This window comes from Mytilus californianus, unplaced genomic scaffold (assembly GCF_021869535.1).
Source record: "Mytilus californianus isolate M0D057914Y unplaced genomic scaffold, xbMytCali1.0.p SCAF_1, whole genome shotgun sequence".
NCBI lineage: Eukaryota > Metazoa > Mollusca > Bivalvia > Mytilida > Mytilidae > Mytilus > Mytilus californianus.
Genome location: NW_026262581.1, coordinates 38716537 through 38737219, shown reverse-complemented (window position 1 = coordinate 38737219; position 20683 = coordinate 38716537). Strand labels below are relative to the sequence as shown.

General features: G+C 32.6%; 1 protein-coding gene and 1 long non-coding RNA gene across 3 annotated transcripts in view; both read left to right on the top strand.

Annotated features, from left to right (window-relative positions):
• Positions 1–18838, top strand: part of LOC127701968 (uncharacterized protein C12orf56-like) — a 166502-nt gene extending 147664 nt beyond the window's left edge. For both annotated transcript variants that reach the window (XM_052205951.1, XM_052205946.1), the window contains exon 13: positions 18380–18838. In XM_052205951.1, coding sequence (XP_052061911.1) covers positions 18380–18524 — 145 coding nt within the window. In that variant the 3' untranslated portion in view covers positions 18525–18838. The remainder of the gene's footprint in view (positions 1–18379) is intronic.
• On the top strand, positions 8220–10313 carry LOC127703375 (uncharacterized). The gene is made up of 3 exons (XR_007982978.1): positions 8220–8480; positions 8953–9109; positions 9896–10313. It is a non-coding gene; the product is annotated as an uncharacterized LOC127703375 (long non-coding RNA).
• Positions 18839–20683: the final 1845 nt, after the last annotated feature.

The window sequence follows — 20683 nt, the reverse complement described above, 5'->3', positions numbered from 1 at the left end:
ATTCATAATTATTACACCTACTCGTAATATAGAGAGCATACTGGAATACCCTTTCCCATCTATCTGTTTATCTCATTTACCCAATATCTGTTGTGCAGTAGACTTTTATCTGTAAATTTGACTCAAAGAGTTAGGCTTATACATGTTACACATGAATATAATATATAAATAAGAAGATGTGGTATAATTGCCAATAAGAAAACTTTCCACCAGAGACCAAATGACAACTATATTAGGATTTAGCAATGATGGAAACCCATACCTCATAGCTATAAAAGGCCTTGAAATGAAAAATGTAAAACAATACAAACAAGAAAACTAACTGCCTGATTTAAGTACAAAACAATAAACGAAATACAAATATATACAACAACAAACAACAACCACTGTATTACAGGGTCCTGACTTGGGGCAGGTACATACAGAACATTTCCTATGTTTGTTTGTTCATTCAGTTGTTTATTCCTTCTTTTCTTGTATGGTATGATATGGTCATTATCTCCGTCTGTCCATCCGAAACACATCAATACTCATTGATCTTTTTACAAAAAGCTTTCATAATTGGTAGGGTTATTTGTTGAAAATATTCTCTTGACTGGCAATAACTCCTTAAGGGGTCATTCAATGTTTCGGTTAGATAGGCATTTTGTAGATCTTGTATTTCTAATCATTTTTGCCTTACCAGTTTCTACCTATCTAACATAGTTTTTAAGTTAAAAGGCAAAATATGAAAATTAGCAAAAATCGTATAAAAAAGCTATATTGTCAGTTTGATTTGACAATTTTAATGGGAGTTATGGGACTTTGACCATTTTTTTAGTATTGTAACAATGACACCTTGTGTATGCAACCCTCCTAGTCCGCTTTATAGAAAATCTCATACTTGGTACAACTGTTTGCCATTATGTGTAGTTAAAAATATTGTACATGTACTGCCATTTTCATTTGGTCAATTTTACAGGAGTAATGGGACTTTGACTAATTTTTAGAGAATGGTGTTAATTACACCTTGTGAATGCAGCTCCTGAGACCTTTATACACAGAGCTCTTATAATTGGTACTACTTTTTGCCCTCATGTGTAGTTGACCATTAAGTACCACCATTTTTAGCTCACCTGGCCATCAATTGGCGTCCATTGTCGTCCTCTGTCATCCTCTGACGTTGTCGACGTAAACCTTTTCGAAGATCTTCTCCTCTCGAACTACTGTACTAATTTCAGCCAAACCTTATCTAGTATATAAAATTTTTGTTGTTGTTGAGCATGCAACATTTATATCGCGAAAGCGAGACATAGCAATCCTAGATTCCGGCGTCGGCGGCGTCAACATTTAGGTTCAGTCTTTTTTTTTTTAGACATCAATAACTTTGTCAAACCTTCATGGAATTTTATGAAATTTGGACAGCAGCTTGTTTATGACCAAAAGACAGTATCCAGAGTATATTTATTTTCATTTTTCGTATTTTACTGATAAATGGACTTCGTTTTTTTTACAGTTAACAAGTCTGAGGTTAACGTTTTTCAGTCATCAATAACTTTGTCAAACCTTCATGGAACTTGATGAAATTTGGACAGAAGCTAAGTTATGACCAAAACACAGTATCCAGATTAAAATTTTGAAAATATTTACTTTCATTTTTCTGTATTTAACTGATATATGGACTTATTTTTTTTTACAGTTAACAAGTAGATACAGTCTTGGGTTAAATTTTATGAAACTTTAACAGAAGTTTTTTTTATGATTAAGAGATAATGTCTGAAGCAAACTTTTGAAATCATATATTTTTCATTTTCAGTATTTTTCTGATAGATGGACTTAGTTTTTTTACAGTTAACATTTACAGACAGTCCGGGATTAAACTTTATTGACATGATAAATTTGTAAACCTTCATGGATTATTATTAAACTTGGACAGAAGCTTATCTTCAAGACCATGAAATAGCATCTAAAGATAAAGTTTGATTTTTTAATTCTGTATTTTAGTGATAAATGGACTCACTTTTTAAGTCAACATTACACTTTTACACTGACAGCAGCAATCACAGGCGAAACACAATTTTTCAGTCAGTCAACAAACATGGCCCCCATGGCTAAAAAGAGATCATATGGGTAAAATGCATTAATTGTCTTGTATCTCAAAATCTATATTTCCTCAGATAGCATTTTCTCATACTTTGCGAAAATGGTAGATTTTACCAAGCTTTTTTCTAAGACATAATGAAAAGTATGGGTCACCATGCTATTTTTCAAGCTATAAGTCGTACAAAATTGGGTGCATAGATTATTCATGAAAATACACTATTTTGTGAGAAAAAAAAAAATCTATGAGATAGAATTTACTGAGTAGCATCACCACCCGAAGAGGTGGAAAAAACAAATGTGAAGTCAGGGTTAGGCCAAAGTCTCCTTTTTATCTCACCCTGCCCAATGGGCCAAGTGAGCTTTTCTCATCACTTGGCATCCATTGTCCATCGTCCGTCATCTTCCGTTAACTTTAACAAAAATCTTCTCCTCTGAAACTACTGGGCCAAATTTAACCAAACTTGGCCACAATCATTATTGGGGTATCTAGTTTAAAAAATAGAACATAGGGGTAAAATGCAAGTTTTGTCTATTATTTTGAAAACCGTTATAAATAGAGAATTATAGGAGTTATTGCCCTTAAATGACAAATTTTACCTTTTTTTTTTCATTTTGCCTATTATCTTGAAAACTTTAATAGATAGAGAGAAACTTTAAATCGCAAAAATGATCAGCAAGACAAATTCTACAAATAATTCAACATGGTCGAAATCTTCAGTTGACTCCTTATTAGAGTTATTGCCCTTTGATGATGATTTTTTACCAATTTTTTGCGTTTTGCCTTATATCTTAAAAACTATAATAGATAGATAGAAACTTAAATAAGCAAAAATGATCAGCAAGACAAGTTCTACAAATAAGTATGCATGGTGGAAATCATCAGTAGACTCCTTATTAGAGTTATTGCCCTTTGATGATGATTTTTTACCAATTTTTTGCGTTTTTGCCTTATATCTTAAAAACTATAATAGATAAATAGAAACTTAAGTAAGCAAAAATGATCAGCAAGACAAGTTCTACAAATAAGTATGCATGGTGAAAATCGGCAGTAGACTCCTTATTAGAGTTATTGTCCTTTGATGATGATTTTTACCATTTTTTTAACTGGATTTTCGGAGGAAATATTGGTTATTGATTTGGGGATGTACGGCGGGCTGGCAGTGTCTCTTCAATAACATGAAAACGCTGTGATGATTTTTTTTCAAATTTAGATATGTTGTTACTTGTGACTAAATGAAGGTCAAGTTCAATTTTCACGAATTTAGTATTTCTCCTTTTTGAGTTATCGCCATTTTTAATATCCAAAAGTGGTATTTTTAAATATTTTTCTCTTGTTATCATATTATGACTAAGTGTATGGTAAATGTCTTATCTCACAATAAAAATTGGAGTGACAGATTTATTTGAACATTTTCTATTTCCTAAGTGGTGATGATTATAAGCTATATTATTAAACATTTTGAAGTTAATTACATTATTAATTATTAATTATGTAATGTTAGAGTACTATGTTAAACAGATTTGCAAGTAGGATTTTCATTATTAATTAGATCTGGGAAATATCTTAGCATATGATAATCATTGGAGTGACAGATTTATTTGAAAATTTTCTGTTTCCTGATAAGATCTGTAGGACTGTATATATAAAGTTTGAAATTTACTAGTAGGACTGTATAAATGAGGTTTGAAATTAACTGTTCATTATTAGACATTTTGTAGATAATTAAAGTCTCCCTAAACCATATATATTCTTACTTGACCCCTTCAATTTGAGAATGTGCTTTTATCTTGTAAACGGTCAAGATCCCCACCCTGAAACCATATACATTCTTGTATGGGACAATAAAACAAATCAAATGTAATAAAAGGCGAGTCCCCTGGGGTCACCCCACCCCCTCCTGTTTGAGAACTTGTAAACGGTCAAGATCCCCACCCGAAACCATATATATTCTTGTATGGGACAATAAAACAAATCAAATGAAATATAGGGGAAGTCCAGGGGGTCACCCCCACCCTCCTTCTTTTTGAAAACTTGTAAACGGTCAAGATCCCCACCCCGAAACCATATATTGTCTTGTATGGTACTATAAAACAAATCAAATGAAATAAAAGGCGAGTCCCCTGGAGTCACCCCCACCCCCTCCTGTTTGAGAACTTGTAAATGGTTGAGATCCCCACCCCTAAACCATATATATTCTTGTATGGGACAATAAAACAAATCAAATGAAATAAAGGAGAAGTCCATGGGGGTAACCCCCCCCCCCCCCCCCCTTCTTTTTGAAAACTTGTAAACGGTGGAGATCCCCACCCCTAAACCATATATATTCTTGTATGGGACAATAAAACAAATCAAATGAAATAAAAGGTGAGTCCCCTGGAGTCACCCCCACCACCTCCTGTTTGAGAACTTGTAAACGGTTGAGATCCCCACCCCTAAACCATATATATTCTTGTATGGGACAATAAAACAAATCAAATGAAATTGAGGGGAAATCCCCTGGGGTAACTCCCACCCCCCTTCTTTTTGATAACTTGTAAACGGTCAAGATCCCCACTCCAAAAACCATATATATTCTTGTATGGGACAATAAAACAAATCAAATGAAATAAAAGTAAGTCCCCTGGGGTCACCCAACCCACTGCCTGTTTAAGAACTTGTAAACGGTCGAGATCCCCACCCCTAAACCATATATATTCTTGTATGGGACAATAAAACAAATCATAGGAAATAAAAGGGCGAGTCCCCTAGGGATCACACACACCCCCCCCCCCCCCTCCCTCTTTGAGAACTTGTAAACGGTCGAGATCTCCACCCCTAAACCATATATATTCCTGTTTGCCATTTCAAGAAGATTTGAATGACATACAGGGTCAATCCATAGGCGTCACTTATGCATATCACAAACCAATTTGTACTGGACTTTGCCCAATGTCAAGCGACCATGGGAATGAAGAATTATTGGAGCTTTGTTTGGGAGACTTGGTTACAGCATCCTGTTACAATTATTTCTTGTTACTGATAAGTTTTATAGATGTTGAAAAGACATTGTATTAATGATAGATAAAATTTTGAATTTTTTTCTTCTTTTCTTTGGTAAACTGTTTGAAGAATTTTGTGGCAAGTTTGTTTGTTATTCTGTAAAAACTAATTTTCTGAATGCTATATATTTTTTTTTTGATGAAGTGAACTCCTTTAAAAACTAAGCTTATATTGTCTATTAATAGACATATATTTAGATTTCTGTTTTTCGGCCCAGTTTTCAAGTTGGTCCAAATCGGGGTCCAAAATTAAACTGTGTTTGATTTCAAGATAAATTGAATATATATAGGGTTCTTTGAAATGCTTAATCTAAACCTGTATTTCTTTTCATTATTAATAAGATAATACCACATTGAGGTCCAAAGGGTCCTAAATAAAACTTTTGTTTAATTTCATCAAAAATTTAATTCTTTTGTTCTTTGATATGCTGATTCTAACAATGTTTGAGTGTTAAATCATATCTAATTTTAGAGAACTTAATCATCACTGGTTGTTGTTATTATATTATTGATTATGATTTGAAAAATTGCATCATATCTTATTTTAGAGAACTATTTATCCAGTTTAAGTTATTTCCCTTTGCACAGAAAATATTATGGATAAAATTAACCTGTGTTTCATTTCAACATAAATTAAATATATATAGGGTTCTTTCAAATGCTGAATCTAAACCTGTATTTAAATATTAGATTTTTGGGCCCAGTTTTCAAGTTGGTCCAAATCAGGGTCCAAAATTAAACTTTGTTTGATTCAACAAAAATTGAATTTATGGCATTCTTTGAAATGCTGAATCTAACCATGTATTGAGAGATTTTGGATTGTGGGCTCCGATTTTTACCATTGTTTTTGCGTTTTGCCTTATATGATAAAAGTTATAATAGATAAATAGACATTTTAAATCACAAAAATGATCAGCAAGGCAAGATCTACTAACAAGTCAAATTTTGCCAATATAGTTTTTAGACTGTTACTCTTTATAGGAGTGATTGCTCTTAAATGAGGATTTTTTTTTACCCTATTTTGTGTTTTGAACAAAAGGTCTTGGAACACATTTATTGTCCTTTGATTTTCGTTGTCTACAAATATAGTCCCTACTGTGGACAGTGTATTAGTTGCAAATTTTTGCATGCTCCTTCCAAATTTATTTCTTCATGTTTTATGCCTCAAATAGCAAGAAGGTGTTTGAAATTACACTTTTTAAAAAATTTGGGTCATGAATTTTAAATAAAAGTAAAGTATTGATTTGGTCCAGCTGAAAAAGGTTAAAAATTAGTATGTCTGAAGCTGTCAAAAGAATTCAAGACCCCCTTAACATAAAATTGTCCATATTTTGAGTTAGAGCTGATGAGGTTTTCTATAATTTTGATATGATGTGTCCCAAAAGTAGTACACCACACTGTAAAAATATTATTGAGAAAGCGCAGGTGGGATTTTTTAAATTTTCATTTATTGTCTAAAAGAAATGCACTACGAAATAATTGTGTTTTGGGCCAAAAACTAAAGAAGATAGAGAGAAACTAAACAGACTAAATGATCAGCATTACAAAATCAACAAAACAGATTTTTATCATGAATTCTATTCTCGGTTACTGTAGTGAGTGTCGGAGAGTGTCCTTTGTTGAATATGTGCATAGACCAAGGTGAGCGACACAGGCTCTTTAGAGCCTCTAGTTTCATTAAATTTACGTTTTGCTGAATAGTAAAGTTTTGTGATAGTGATTCCTAATAATGTCCCTACTGAAAATGAGTACGGGATTCCACTGGATTTCCAGTGAAATTACACTGGTATTCAGTGGAAAAAAATATTCCGATGGAATCCCATTAGAATTTCATCCAAAACATCTGGAATATTTTTCACACTATAATTCTAATGGAAAATCAGTGAAATTTCCAATGAAACTTCCAAAGATTTTCCAATTAATTTCCAGTGGAATATTATTGTTTTTATTTCAGTGGAGTTTTGATTTAATGCAAATATTCCAGTGGAATTTTGGACTTAGAAATTTAAAGGAATATATACTTCTAATTTAAATTTTTCAAATAGTTAAGTGCATGATTATTATATAAAGGATTTAATTTGTAACATATAATTTGCTGGCCTGATAAGAAATTAAATATTATAATCATGATAATATATGGGATGTAATGAATATTTCATAAACCTACATATATACATGTATATGAAACATTTGTTCAAAAAATGTTACATGGTTAAATGTAATATGAAATCACTTGCCTAGTAACAAATGAAAATAATCATTTGGTCTGAAAGAACCCCCCCCCCCCCCCCCCCCATATAAAATAAGTAAAATGGTAGCTCCTCAGATGTAGGGTGAATATAATGCATCACCATATAGCCTATGAGTATGACACATTGAAAGGATACATTTTAACTATTTAGAAATAAAATTAAATGTGCAATAATCAGATAATATAAATAAAGAAATGAATATTTTATATCAAATTGGGTTGAGAATAAGATTCTGTTTGATTTAACGAACAAAAACAATTAAGATTCTTTTTGAAAAATGTGCATGGCTCTTAAAAGGGCCGTTTTAAACAGATCTGTTGCAGAAATTATCTTCAGACTGTACGAATTGTTAGGATAACTCAGTTTTTTTCTTCAAGTGACCGTACTGGCAACTGCCTTGCACTACAATCTACATGTATACAATAATATAATTATTTCTCCTTTGACTTCATCATGTTCATTAACTGTTACTGGTCTACTGTTCTTTTGAGAAAAGTAAAGTGAACGGCTTTCATTTTCCACATTGTTCTATAAACTGTTTCGGTATCTTAACTTTGTCGGTGTGATGAATTTTTCATCATTTTCATGTCCTGAACTCGGCACTGGAACTCGGGTCATATAAGTTAATCTATAGAAACATTTCACATATAATCCGCTCCAATCAATTGTACGCTAAATGTCAGTGTTTTGTCATAATTTGAGCAGAAAATTCGTGAAACTGTAGTCTATAATGTTGTTTTTCAACACACATGTTTACATTCATGGAGGCTGCCATTTTTTTTCTACCAGACTATATATATAACCGCTGATTTGATTGGATAACTGTATTTCCGGGATTTCCGATCGGCCAATCAGATAATCGTTATCATTAATACACGGAATGTGTTCAAATTTGAAACTGAAAATATTGTACGAGTATGTATCCTGTCCAGCATTGTCCAGCTGTGGTTACATTAATCATGTTAATAATAATTAATACTCAACAACCTTCGATAAATAAAGAAATAGACATTAAAGGCAGAACATTTAGGTATGACATTAGCTGTTGAACCAAGAATTTACGATGAGACGATGTGCTGATGTAGGGCAGACGTACAGCAGATACAGGTAATTTTTAAGAGATTTTACATTTGATTTTTACATCATGAATATTTCTAATTAAAATTTAAAAAAAAAGATATACACCCCCTTTAGTTTCATTCATGGGCTCTGTTAGTTCACACTTTGAGGATGACCATTTGGTGTTCTGAAAAGGGGGAGGTGGGAATGTAATAATAATTTTATTATTCAATATTGAATGACATTGTGTGCCTTCACAATCAAGGAAAGATGTTTACAGTTTACTACACAATTGTCAGGCACATTCAACTTAATTTTGTCATGTTCTGATTTGGATGGACATGCAGCACAAAAAAATCCCTAAAGGTTAATATTGTGTTTTAGAGTCTTATACTTAACTGAAAGAAGCTTCTTAATTATATATGTACATTGTATGATAAATATCAGTAATGTATGATGCATACAGGTCATGACCAGAATTAAAAATTATTAATAAAATGTTTTTACATTTTTTTTTTAGGTTGTCCATATATTAAAAGGGATTGATCATGGTGAAGGTACAAAGCTGCAAAAATGATGACTGTGCATCGATCAATATCCACTCCATTATATGAAAACACGATGAAAACAAACAAACCAGCAGCAGAAAAGAAATTTGAGTATAAGATTATTGAAAGGTACTTATTGAATTATTTTTTCATCCTTCCCACACTTGAAATAAAAATACATTAATCATGTCAATCATTCACATCTATAAGTTGTAAACACATTTCAAAAACATTGATCTGATCATCATGCACAATGGTTAATCATGGCTATTATGTGAACAAAATGAGGTGTCTGGTATGCTTCAACCAGATAGTAAACCAACAACAAACACAACAAAAAGGGAAAGATAATATGAGGCTAAATAAAAATATATGCGTGGTTCCAATTACCTTACCTACCTTTTTTTTTAGTCTTAACAATAGCCTACCCTAAAGATTTTTTTGTCATTTTTCAGTAAGTACTGTTTAAGTCAGAATGTTGCTCCCATAGACATGATAGACTGAATGTAAAAAAAAATCATAAAATAAAAAAAATTCTTACCTACCTACCCTAATTTTTTTTTAAATGTAACTGGAACCACACATACTTTTTTTATTTGGCTTTGAGAGACACCTGATCCATGAACAATAAAAGTCTATTTTGATAAAAAGAGATGTGTGTTATATGTCTAAGAGACAGCAACCCAACAACTATAGCCAAAGATATCTAGAGAACACATAGTCTTCAACAATAGACATACATGTGTCTAAATTGCTCTTAGTGTATAAATGTTGGGAATAAATTACACACAAACACAAATAAAATATGCCAGTAACATACATTTTTGAATAATTGCAGACTGGAGCATGGTATTGTAATGTTATTTTAATTCAAAATTCTATGCATGTTATGATGTATGATTTTTTTTCTTTCAGATTAATCAATGAAGACTCAATGGAACAGGATTGGAATGCAGAAACTTTGGACTTAATTCATGAATAATATCAATGGATGATGAAGAAAACTGACCAAACTGACAAAGTATTTCGTATGCATGTAAACTGGACATTTTTGTTTGTTTAATGCACAATAAACAAATTTTGAAAATTAAAACCATTTGTGAAAGATTTCAAGAGGACCAAAAGTTACCATGGACTTATGAATGATTTAACCAGAAAAATGATTTACATGTACAATTAAGTAAATACATCTTTGACTAAAAAATGATAATTTATCAACTTTAATATTTTAAAGAGGTTGATCTTTTCGTTTAAAAGGTCTTAAATGTGGATGATGTATAAACTGTTGTAATTTCTTTAATTGTTGACTTGCATTAAAATGGTTATTGTCTTATTTCAAGTTTTCTTATTAATTCATTCAAAAATAAGCAGTGCATGCAAAATGATATCTAACATTTCAGTGGAATTGTCAATTTCCATTGAAATATCACTGGTTTTCTTTGGTTGATTGTTACAATTTCCAATGGAATTACCACTGGTATCCCAGTAGAAAACAATAAATGTCCAGTGGGAAAACAATGGTATTCCAACGAAGTTTTCACTGGTATTCCAATGGAATTTCCACTGTATTCCACTCGAGTATTCACCGTAATCCCACTGGATATTCCACTGATATCCCAATGGAAAACAATGAATGTCCAATGAAAATCCCGACCAAATTTCCCAGTGGTAATACAGTGGTATTCCAATGGAACTCTGATGAAACTCCACTGGTATTTTCAGTGAAATCCCACTTTACATTTTCAGTAGGGGTAGCTACTATTTAGGGCTAAATTATGATCCTTAATTGGCTTTCTCTCACTTCAAATCGTCACTATCTGATAGGGTGGTATACCTGTTCAACGAAGTATGTGACAAGTTCAAACATGTTAAAAACACATTTATCCTTCAGCTATTCGTTTGACAATTTGGTAGAACAAAGGTATATCATAGTTGAGCTTGAACAACACTGTATTTTGAAATAAACTATTTTTCACACAGAGAAATTCATGTAATTAAAATTTTTCCTTATTCAAACAAACAGGCTTACACATTAATTGCCAATCTGTCTCAAAATTAGAAGATTTGAGCAAAGAACTAGACCGATTGTATGCTGCTATTTTACAATCCAAGATGGCAGTATACAGTGTATCAAGATCACCTACTTCCTGTTTGCACCAAAATCATCAGATAACTCCTTTTCCTTAACTAAAAAAACCAGGGTAGATAGGTAGAAACTGGTAAGGCAATAATGATCAGCAATACAAAATCTACAAAAATGCCTATCTAACCAAAACCATTGAATGACCCCTTCATCAAAGATAGGGGTTAAAAAATCCACTAGCCCGATGCCCGGGCATTTACGCCTCGGGCAATCAAAATTTTTAACCCAATATGCCCGACGGACTAGTAACAAAAAATTCTTGGCGTTTCCAAAATAGAAAGCAGAAAATCCCTTCATCACTATTCTATCTAAGCCAATCAGATTCAATTACGTCATCAGGGATTCCAAGAATTTGAACTGGTTTGTACAGGTCTTTTTGTACATATTCTAAAAATAGAACAAATAACCCCAATTCTCGTACTTTAAATATAGATTTCTCAGTTAGGGGGGGGGGGGGGGGGGTATTGTACATTTCTTATGCCGAGATTTTCAATTAGGCACTGGCTACGGTTACATGGAAATGTAACAATAATATAAAAATTATTGTTACATTGGAGACTAATTGCCGGAATGCAGGGTTGCTTAAGGAACCGATTAATTACGAATGTAACAATAATATTTGGGTCTACGGTTACATTGCGTTATTGTTACATTACAGACTGCAATGTATGATAGATTTATTAAACTTAAACCTTCTATAGTTATGTTGCTTAATTCTTCGATATGTAATAGATAATATTAATAATAATAATAATAATATTATTCAGAGAATAAGTGTTGATTGTTTTGGTGTTGTTAAAAATCATGACTACTACAGTTTAGTTCAATATCACTATTGATGAATACTTAATGAACTGTTCAATAGAGCATGTACTGTCACGACTGATAAGATCACAAAATATCTGGACTCTGAAAATGAAAACACTGTTTCCACCAATTTCAATCTGTCGGCAAATGTCAACATTAATTGCTTTCACAATTGACTTGTATTTAAACAACCTTAATTACATGCTTCCAAAAAAAATATTGGACGAAAATGAAAACATCGCAAGAGTAACAAAATATTTTTCACCTGAAGCATGGCATTCAGACATTGAAAGTTTCTTAAACTTCATAAAGGGAAAACGCAGAATGGAATTGTACGGTATGCAATATAGAGCGTGCACATTGCCGTATCACTGGTTTGTGATGGCTGCTTAGAGTGGTTTCACCGAAAATGCGTTGGACTAAAACATACTCCAAAAACAACATACTGGATTTGTAGAAACTGTCATTGTAAATAAAAAATAAAAATATTGTATGCAATATTGTAAATATCAAATTAAAGTTTTCAAGTTTTATTTTAATACATATTTATTACTATTCCCATCGTACATTGCAGTGCGTTAATGTTACAATAACGCAATGTAACCGTAGACCCAAATATTATTGTTACATTCGTAATTAATCGGTTCCTTACCCAACCCTGCATTCCGGCAATTAAACTCCAATGTAACAAGAATTATACGCCCGTTTACGGGACGTATTATGGTATACCGTTGTCCATCTGTCCGTCGTCAACATGTCGGACATTAACTCAAAAATGCTTTAACCAATTTGCATAAAACTTTGGTGAATTGTTTATATCTATTGACGTGAGCTCCCTTTCGTTTTTTATAAAATTTAGATTTTACGTTTCCGAGTTATGGGGTTTTATTCATTTAAAAAAGGTGGATTTTCCAGTTTTCGGACAATAAGTCAAGAATGCTTTCACCAACTTGCAAGAAATTGTGGTGAATTGTTTATATCTATTGACATGAGCTCCCTTTTGATTTTTATAAATTTTAGATTTCATGTTTCCGAGTTACAGGGTTTTGTTCAAAAAAAAGGGGGGATTTTCCAGTTTTCGGACAAAAACTCAAAAATGCTTTCAGCAATTCTTATGAAGTTTTGGTGAATTGTTTGTATGTATTGATGTATTGATTTTATAAATTTTACATTTTACATTTCTGAGTTAATGGGTTTTATTCATTTAAAAAAGGGGTGATTTTCCAGTTTTCTGACAATAACTCAAAAATGCTGTCACCAATTCTCATGAAACTTTTTTAAATTTTTTATATCTATTGATGTAAGCTCCCTTTTTATTAGTCCCCTACCGACGAAGTCTAATGGGACTTTAGGTTTGCACTCCGTCCGTCTTTCCGTCTGTCCATCTGTCCGTCTGTCCATCCGTCAGTCCGGCAAATCAGCTTTCCACACTTTTTTTCTTCATTCTTGAAGATATTGATTTGATATTTGGTATATAGTTTTATTATGACAAGTTATAGATCAAGTTCGAATTTTGTTCTGGTCTGATGATTTAGTCCAGAGTTATGGACCATAACTCTGGACCATATCTAATGTTAGAGTACTATGTTAAACCATATTTTTGTCCAAAGGGAGATAACTCATTTTTTAAAAGCCATTCTTTGTTAAATTATTTGAAGAAATTTTTGGCAGGTTTGTTTGTTATTTAGTATAAACTAATTTTCTGAATGCTATATATATATAAAAAAATATGAAGAGAAATCCTTTAATTAGATAATAATCTATTTTTATTAATGTATATATTTCAATACATTACATTGTGTAGATAAAAGTTGTTGACATTTTATAGATAAGTTACAAATCTATATTAGTTTGTGACAAATGAACATGATGAAAGAAAAAATATTTGGAACTATTAATTATATTTGATTATAATTTGAAAATAGATATACACTGTATTACATCATATCTAATTTTAGAGAACTATTAATCATATCTAATGTTTTTTTCACTCATATAATCAGTTTTCAACACTGTTTTTAGTCATGCTTGAAGATATTGACATGATATTTACTTTTTGTTTACACCATGACAAGTTATAGAACAAGTTAGCATTTTGTTCCAGTAAAATGAATTTTTACCCGGTAGGGGACTATGAATTGCCATGCAATACTCTCAGAATGCTTGTTTTCATAAATTTCTAATATGACATTGAGAATAAATTGAACTTTATTTGTTTATAGTCTGACAACAGATTTACTAAGTATTGCACAACAGCAAGAAATCTTTAATTGAATATAAATTCAATTCATATAACCAATTCAAGTTCTTTGACTACATTTATTCAGAAACCTATAATATGTCAAATATTTAATTACAATCCAAATTCAGACCTAAATCAAGCTTGAATATTGTGTCCATTTTTGCCCCAACTGTTCAGGGTTGGACCTCTGCGGGCGTATCTAGCTGCGCTCAGCGAAGCAGTTTATTTTTATATTATTGTTACATTTCCATGTAACCGTAGCCAGTGCCTTTCAATTAACGGTACTGGGGGTCTGATGTATTCATCGGTATTGACCTGTCTTGTCGGACAGCTGTTGAGCACGAAACCAATCCATGCAACCAAATATTTCTAAATATTTTAGTACGGGCACCCCAGGAACTTCCGTCAGTTTTAAAATGAAAAACTGTAGATGAAGGGGGTAATGAGACTGACAATTCATCCCCAAAAATGCCAAATACGACCGGGAAAGGCGGGAAGGAAAATTTATAGTGTCCCGGAAATAAAGATTCCCCTGAGCAAGGTCGGCCTGAAAAAAACAGAGAATATTGCGTTATTTTCCCGAGCACGCCAATAAAAAGTCTGCTTTGTATGTGGGAACAACTAAGTTAGGATAAGCACCACTGTTTGTTTACCAACAGAATAAAAAGCAGGTCAACAAAAATTATTGAATACAGTGTATAATGCCGCCTTTAAAACAAAGGACACCCACTTTGTAATTATGCAGCAAACTGATTTGAAAGGCATTCTCGGGCTATATATAGCAGGTCAGTTTTGATGGGCTAGCAGTTCTTCCAGCAGGGCTATTACTGGGGTAGAAAATCCTTAATATTTCAAAGTTTTGTAAACAGCTAATTTATAAATACGACTATATCAATGATATTTCATGTTAACACAGAAGTGCTGACTACTGGGCTGATTATAGCCTCGGGGAGAAAACCTCCACCAGCAATGCATTGGCATCAATCCAGTGATTGAGAAAAAAAACTCGTCAAAGATATTTTGAATGCCAGATGCTTGTTTCGTTTACAAAAGACTCATCAGTGACGCTTGAATAAAAAGCAAAAAAGCAAAATCAAGTACAAGGTAGAAGAGCATTGAGGACCCAAAATTTTGAAAGGTTTTGCCCAATACATTTTTCAATGTGAAAATACTCACTTATTATGACTAATAGGATAACTACATTTGGTATATGGTTACCTTTGCAAGGTCTACATGTCTGTCGGATAGGGTTAACCTGACCTCGACCTCATTTCATGGAATAGTGATCAAGGTTAAGTTTTCGTTGTCAAATCTGTACTCTCAGATACTTTAAGCAGTAGGTCAATTATTTGAAGTTGGAATGATTGTAAGGTGTACATGTCCAACTGGCAGCTTTCATCTGAACTTGATCTCAATTTCATGGTTCATTGGACAATGTTTAGTTTTTGTGGTTTGGTCTATTTCTTTGATACTATAAGCAATATGGCCACTATATTTGTTGTATGGAATGATTGTCAGGTGTACTTGCCTGTCATGCAGTTTTTATATGACCTTGACCTCATTTTTATAGTTCATTGGTCAATGATAAGTTTTCGTGGTTTTGTCAGTTTATCAGATACTATTATGAGCAATAAGGTCAGTTGTATTTGGTGTAAGAAATGATGCCACGGTAAGGTGTAAAGTCTGGCAGGGTTCATATGACCTTGACATCATTTTCATGATTTTGTCAGTTTATCAGATACTTTAAGCAATAGGTCAACTATATTTGGTGTATGGAATGATTTTAATGTCTACATGTCTGTCTGGCATGGTTCATCTGACCATGATCTTATTTTCATGGATCTTTCATAATGTTAAGTTTTTGGGATACTTTAGTAGAACCTTCATATTACAGACTTTAAACAAATTCAATCATAAGTAAAGCAGGTGAAACATATCGGCATGTGCACTCTTGTTTGTGTTTTTGCCAAGAACTATAAAATGTGTATAAAATATAGATCATGGCGTATGACTTTATATGTTCTACCTACAATAACGGATAGATGTTTCCTTTTTATATATATATTCTCATACCTTTTTCCTTCTTTATAAACATCCATTTTCTAATGTGTTGCGGACGTTATCTTGTACATTAAGTCCTATTCTCCTGGCTTAGGTGGTAATTCACCTCCTCCCGTATCTCTCTCTGCCTCTCTTTGTTCTAATTATACCCCACGAAGGGTTATAATGTTTTTGACCCGTCCGTCTGTCCGTCAGTCCTGTTCTTGTAATCGCAACTCCCCTGAAACCACACTACAGAATCTCATGAAACTTTGTAGACAATAAGGACTTACTATGTAGATGTGCATATTGGCAAGAAATTACGATTCCACTTTTTAGCTCACCGGTGAGCTTATGCCATCACTTGGCGTCCGTCGTCGTCCGTCGTCGTAAACTATTTCAAAAATCTTCTCCTCTGAAACTACTGGGCCAAATACCTTCAAACTTTAACTAAATGTTCCTTAGGGTATCTAGTTTATAAATTGTATCCGAAGTTTTGATCCATCGCCAAACATGGCCGCCATGGCTAAAAATAGAACATAGGGGTCAAATGCAGTTTTTGGCTTATATCTCAAAAACTAAAGCTTTTAGAGCAAATCTGACATGGGGTAAAATTGATCAATTGGTCAAGATCTATCAGCCCTGAAATTTTCAGACGAATCGAACAAACCCATTGTTGGGTTGCTGCCACCGAATTGGTAGTTAAAACAAAATTTTGCAGTTTTTTGTTATTATTTTGAATATAATTATAGATATATATAAACTGTAAGCAGCAATAATGTTCAGCATAGTAAGATCTACAAAAAAGTTAATATGACCATAATTGTCAATTGACCCCTTAAGGAGTTATTGCCCTTTAAAGACAATTTTACACAATTTGTTCATCAAGTTTGCTAACATTTAAAAATCTTCTCCTCTGAAACTACTGGGCCAATTACCTTCAAACTTTAACTAAATGTTCCTTAGGGTATCTTGTTTATAAATTGTATCCGAAGTTTGTATCCATCGACAAACATGGCTGCCATGGCTAAAAATAGAACATAAGGGTCAAATGCAGTTTTTGGCTTATATCTCAAAAACTAAATCTTTTAGAGCTAATGTGACATTGGTCAAGATCTATCGGCCCGGAAATTTTCAGACGAATCGAACAAACCCATTGTTGGGTTGCTGCCACCGAATTGGTAGTTTTAACAAAATTTTGCAGTTTTTTGTTATTATTTTGAATATTATTATAGATATATATAAACTGTAAGCAGCAATAATGTTTAGCAAAGTAAGATCTACAAAAAAGTTAATATGACCATAATTGTCAATTGACCCCTTAAGGAGTTATTGCCCTTTAAAGACAATTTTACACAATTTGTTCATCAAGTTTGCTAACATTTAAAAATCTTCTCCTCTGAAACTACTGGGCCAATTACCTTCAAACTTTAACTAAATGTTCCTTAGGATATCTTGTTTATAAATTGTATCCGAAGTTTGTATCCATTGACAAACATGGCCGCCATGGCTAAAAATAGAACATAAGGGTCAAATGCAGTTTTTGGCTTATATCTCAAAAACTAAATCTTTTAAAGCAAATGTGACGGGGGTAAAATTGTTTAATTGGTCAAGATCTATCGGCCCTGAAATTATCAGATGAATAGAACAACCCATTGTTGGGTTGCTGCCACCGAATTGGTAGTTTTAACAAAATTTTGCAGTTTTTTGTTATTATTTTGAATATTATTATAGATATATATATAAACTGTAAGCAGCAATTATGTTCAGCAAAGTAAGATCTACAAAAAAGTTAATATGACCAAAATTGTCAATTGACCCCTTAAGGAGTTATTGCCCTTTAAAGACAATTTTACACAATTTGTTCATCAAGTTTGCTAACATTTAAAAATCTTCTCCTCTGAAATACAGGTGAGCGATTCAGGCTCTTGAGAGCCTCTTGTTTTTTTCAAGAAGTTATGCCCCTTTAAACATAGAATGAAACGACACAACAGAATTTCATGAAACTTTGTAGAAAATTACTTTCATTATATGTAGATTTCCACAAGCGTAGTCCTCACAAAGGTTCTTTAATTGCTATTAAAAAAGTACTCTAGAGGAAATTTTTTCCAGATGAAAGATTTGTTACATAATAATTACTGTATGTTTATATTTATTAATTTTTCAGATATTTTGTGCAGGCACCTTCAATAATGAAAAAACTGCCATCCAACTATCCACTATATAACCTGACACTAAGCCTGCTAGATAAAGTGATGAATATGGTTGTTGAGGCTCAAACAACATTATCATTTCCCAAATCACCAAGATAGTGTACAGCATAGAATGTTTGATTAAGATTGACAATTTTCTATAGGAATTGAAATTCTAAAATAGTGAATGTCATGATTTCCAATAGAAGATAAACATTTAGCACATTGAACTGGTATTATTATTATTTTACACAAGGTAACCACAATCTTGTTTTACTGGTAGAATATAAAGTTCTTGTGGAAATTTAACATGAGGAAAATATATAACACATAAATATAAGTAACTGTTAGCTCATGTGTGAATCATCTATTTTGTTTATTTATAAGGATGTATGGTTTAATATTGACAATTAAAGAGTAAATATGATATAATATAGACCTAGTTTTAATCAAGGCAAGTATTCCAATCGTTTTTTGTGGTCATAAACTTTTTTTTTTTTTTATTTTGTACACAATTGTATTCTGCATTTAGTTTGAAGGCAGAATATATATTTTCATCATATCTTTCAGTTCTTACTAGACCGGCATATTCATGCCCAAAAATCCTCTCTATCCCTTATAAAAATCAAATGGTCGTCCCTGTCTTTAAATTTAAGATTAAATGCTCAGAACATCTTTACATTATGATAAGTTAAGTGGTAATGTCTTTTACGAAATCAGCATTTTAGTTCACCCGACATCTGTCATCCGTTTTCAGTAATGTTTTCATATTTTTTTCTCTAAATCCACTTGGATTTGTTTTGTATTGAACGAACTATGTTGGGTTGGTTTGCGATTAGAAAAAAAACATGACTCTTTGAATCAAGGTGGCCATTGTCAAAAAACACTTTATCTTTAGTTACAAAGTAGTAACTTCACAGTCAATTGGAAACCTTCTACAAACGATTTTTGTGGCAAATAATTCCCACTCAAATTTGAACGTCTAATGTTTATATTTTTCACTGTAAGCAAATTTGTGAAATAAACAAAAGAAGGTCAGGGACAAACAATCTTCATTTGGTTCCATCTGGAGAAAGCCTCAGTTAATATAAATCGGATGGCAAACACGGTTGGTGGCAATTGAAACTCTATAGAAAGTCACATTTTTATCTTTTCTAAAACCTGTATTTGAAATGAAATTGCAGGAATGATAAATGGAAGGTAATGAATTTACAAACTACCGATTTGTTCACCATGGCACACACAGAGGCAGTTTAAAAAAATCTCAGAATTAAAATACGTAATTATTTACTATCTTCATTGGAAATAGTTTGGCAAACAAGGCGACATCGATTGTACACAGCTTCCATGAAATTAATTGAACTACAAATTATCATAATCTGATTAGTTGAAAAACATGTCCAATGAGAAACATTATTTTTGGCCACCATGAAACTGATCGAAGTGCTCTCATTCACAAATAACCCACTGTTTCATAGTTTTCAACAAAAGAAATGCTGTTAATACTTATGTCCCATGTACTCGGCTATTTCAGAATTAATTAATGTGTAAGTAAATGAATAAAGAATCCATAATCAGATGGGATAAAAACATGGTCAATGAGAAACATTACAGTTGACAATCCATGAATTTTGATTGAATTTTATTTTATTTAAAGTCATGTCTTTAAATGTACATGAATAATGATAAAGAAAGTCTTTTCCGAAGATGCTTGTATTATCTGCAGTCAATATCATTAAAAATCGACCTTATGCAAATGCAATAAAGATGTATAAACTGTTAATTGATGTTGGAACATTCAAATACGAATTCGGAATAAGAATTAGAATTAGAATCGGAATAACAGTACTGTTGTTGAAGAGTTTCCACGTCAACTGCGACCATCAAATGCCAAATTGACGATTGCAACTCCACGTACTGTTATTCCTTAACGTAAGATGAGTTTTGGTCTGTTTTAATAGGTTGGTTTTTTAGCTCACCTGACCTGAAAGGTCAAGTGAGCTTTTCTCATCACTTGGCGTCCGTCGTCCGTCGTCCGTAAACTTTTACAAAAATCTTCTCCTCTGAAACTACTGGGCCAAATGCACCCAAACTTAAACACAATCATCATTCAAGTATCTAGTTTAAAAAATGTGTCCGATGACCCCGCCTGCCAACCAACATGGCCGACGTGGCTAAAAATAGAACATAGGGGTAAAAATGCAGAGTTTGGCCTATATCTCTGAAACTAAAGCATTTAGAGCAAATCTGACATAGGGTAAAAATGTTCATCAGGTTAA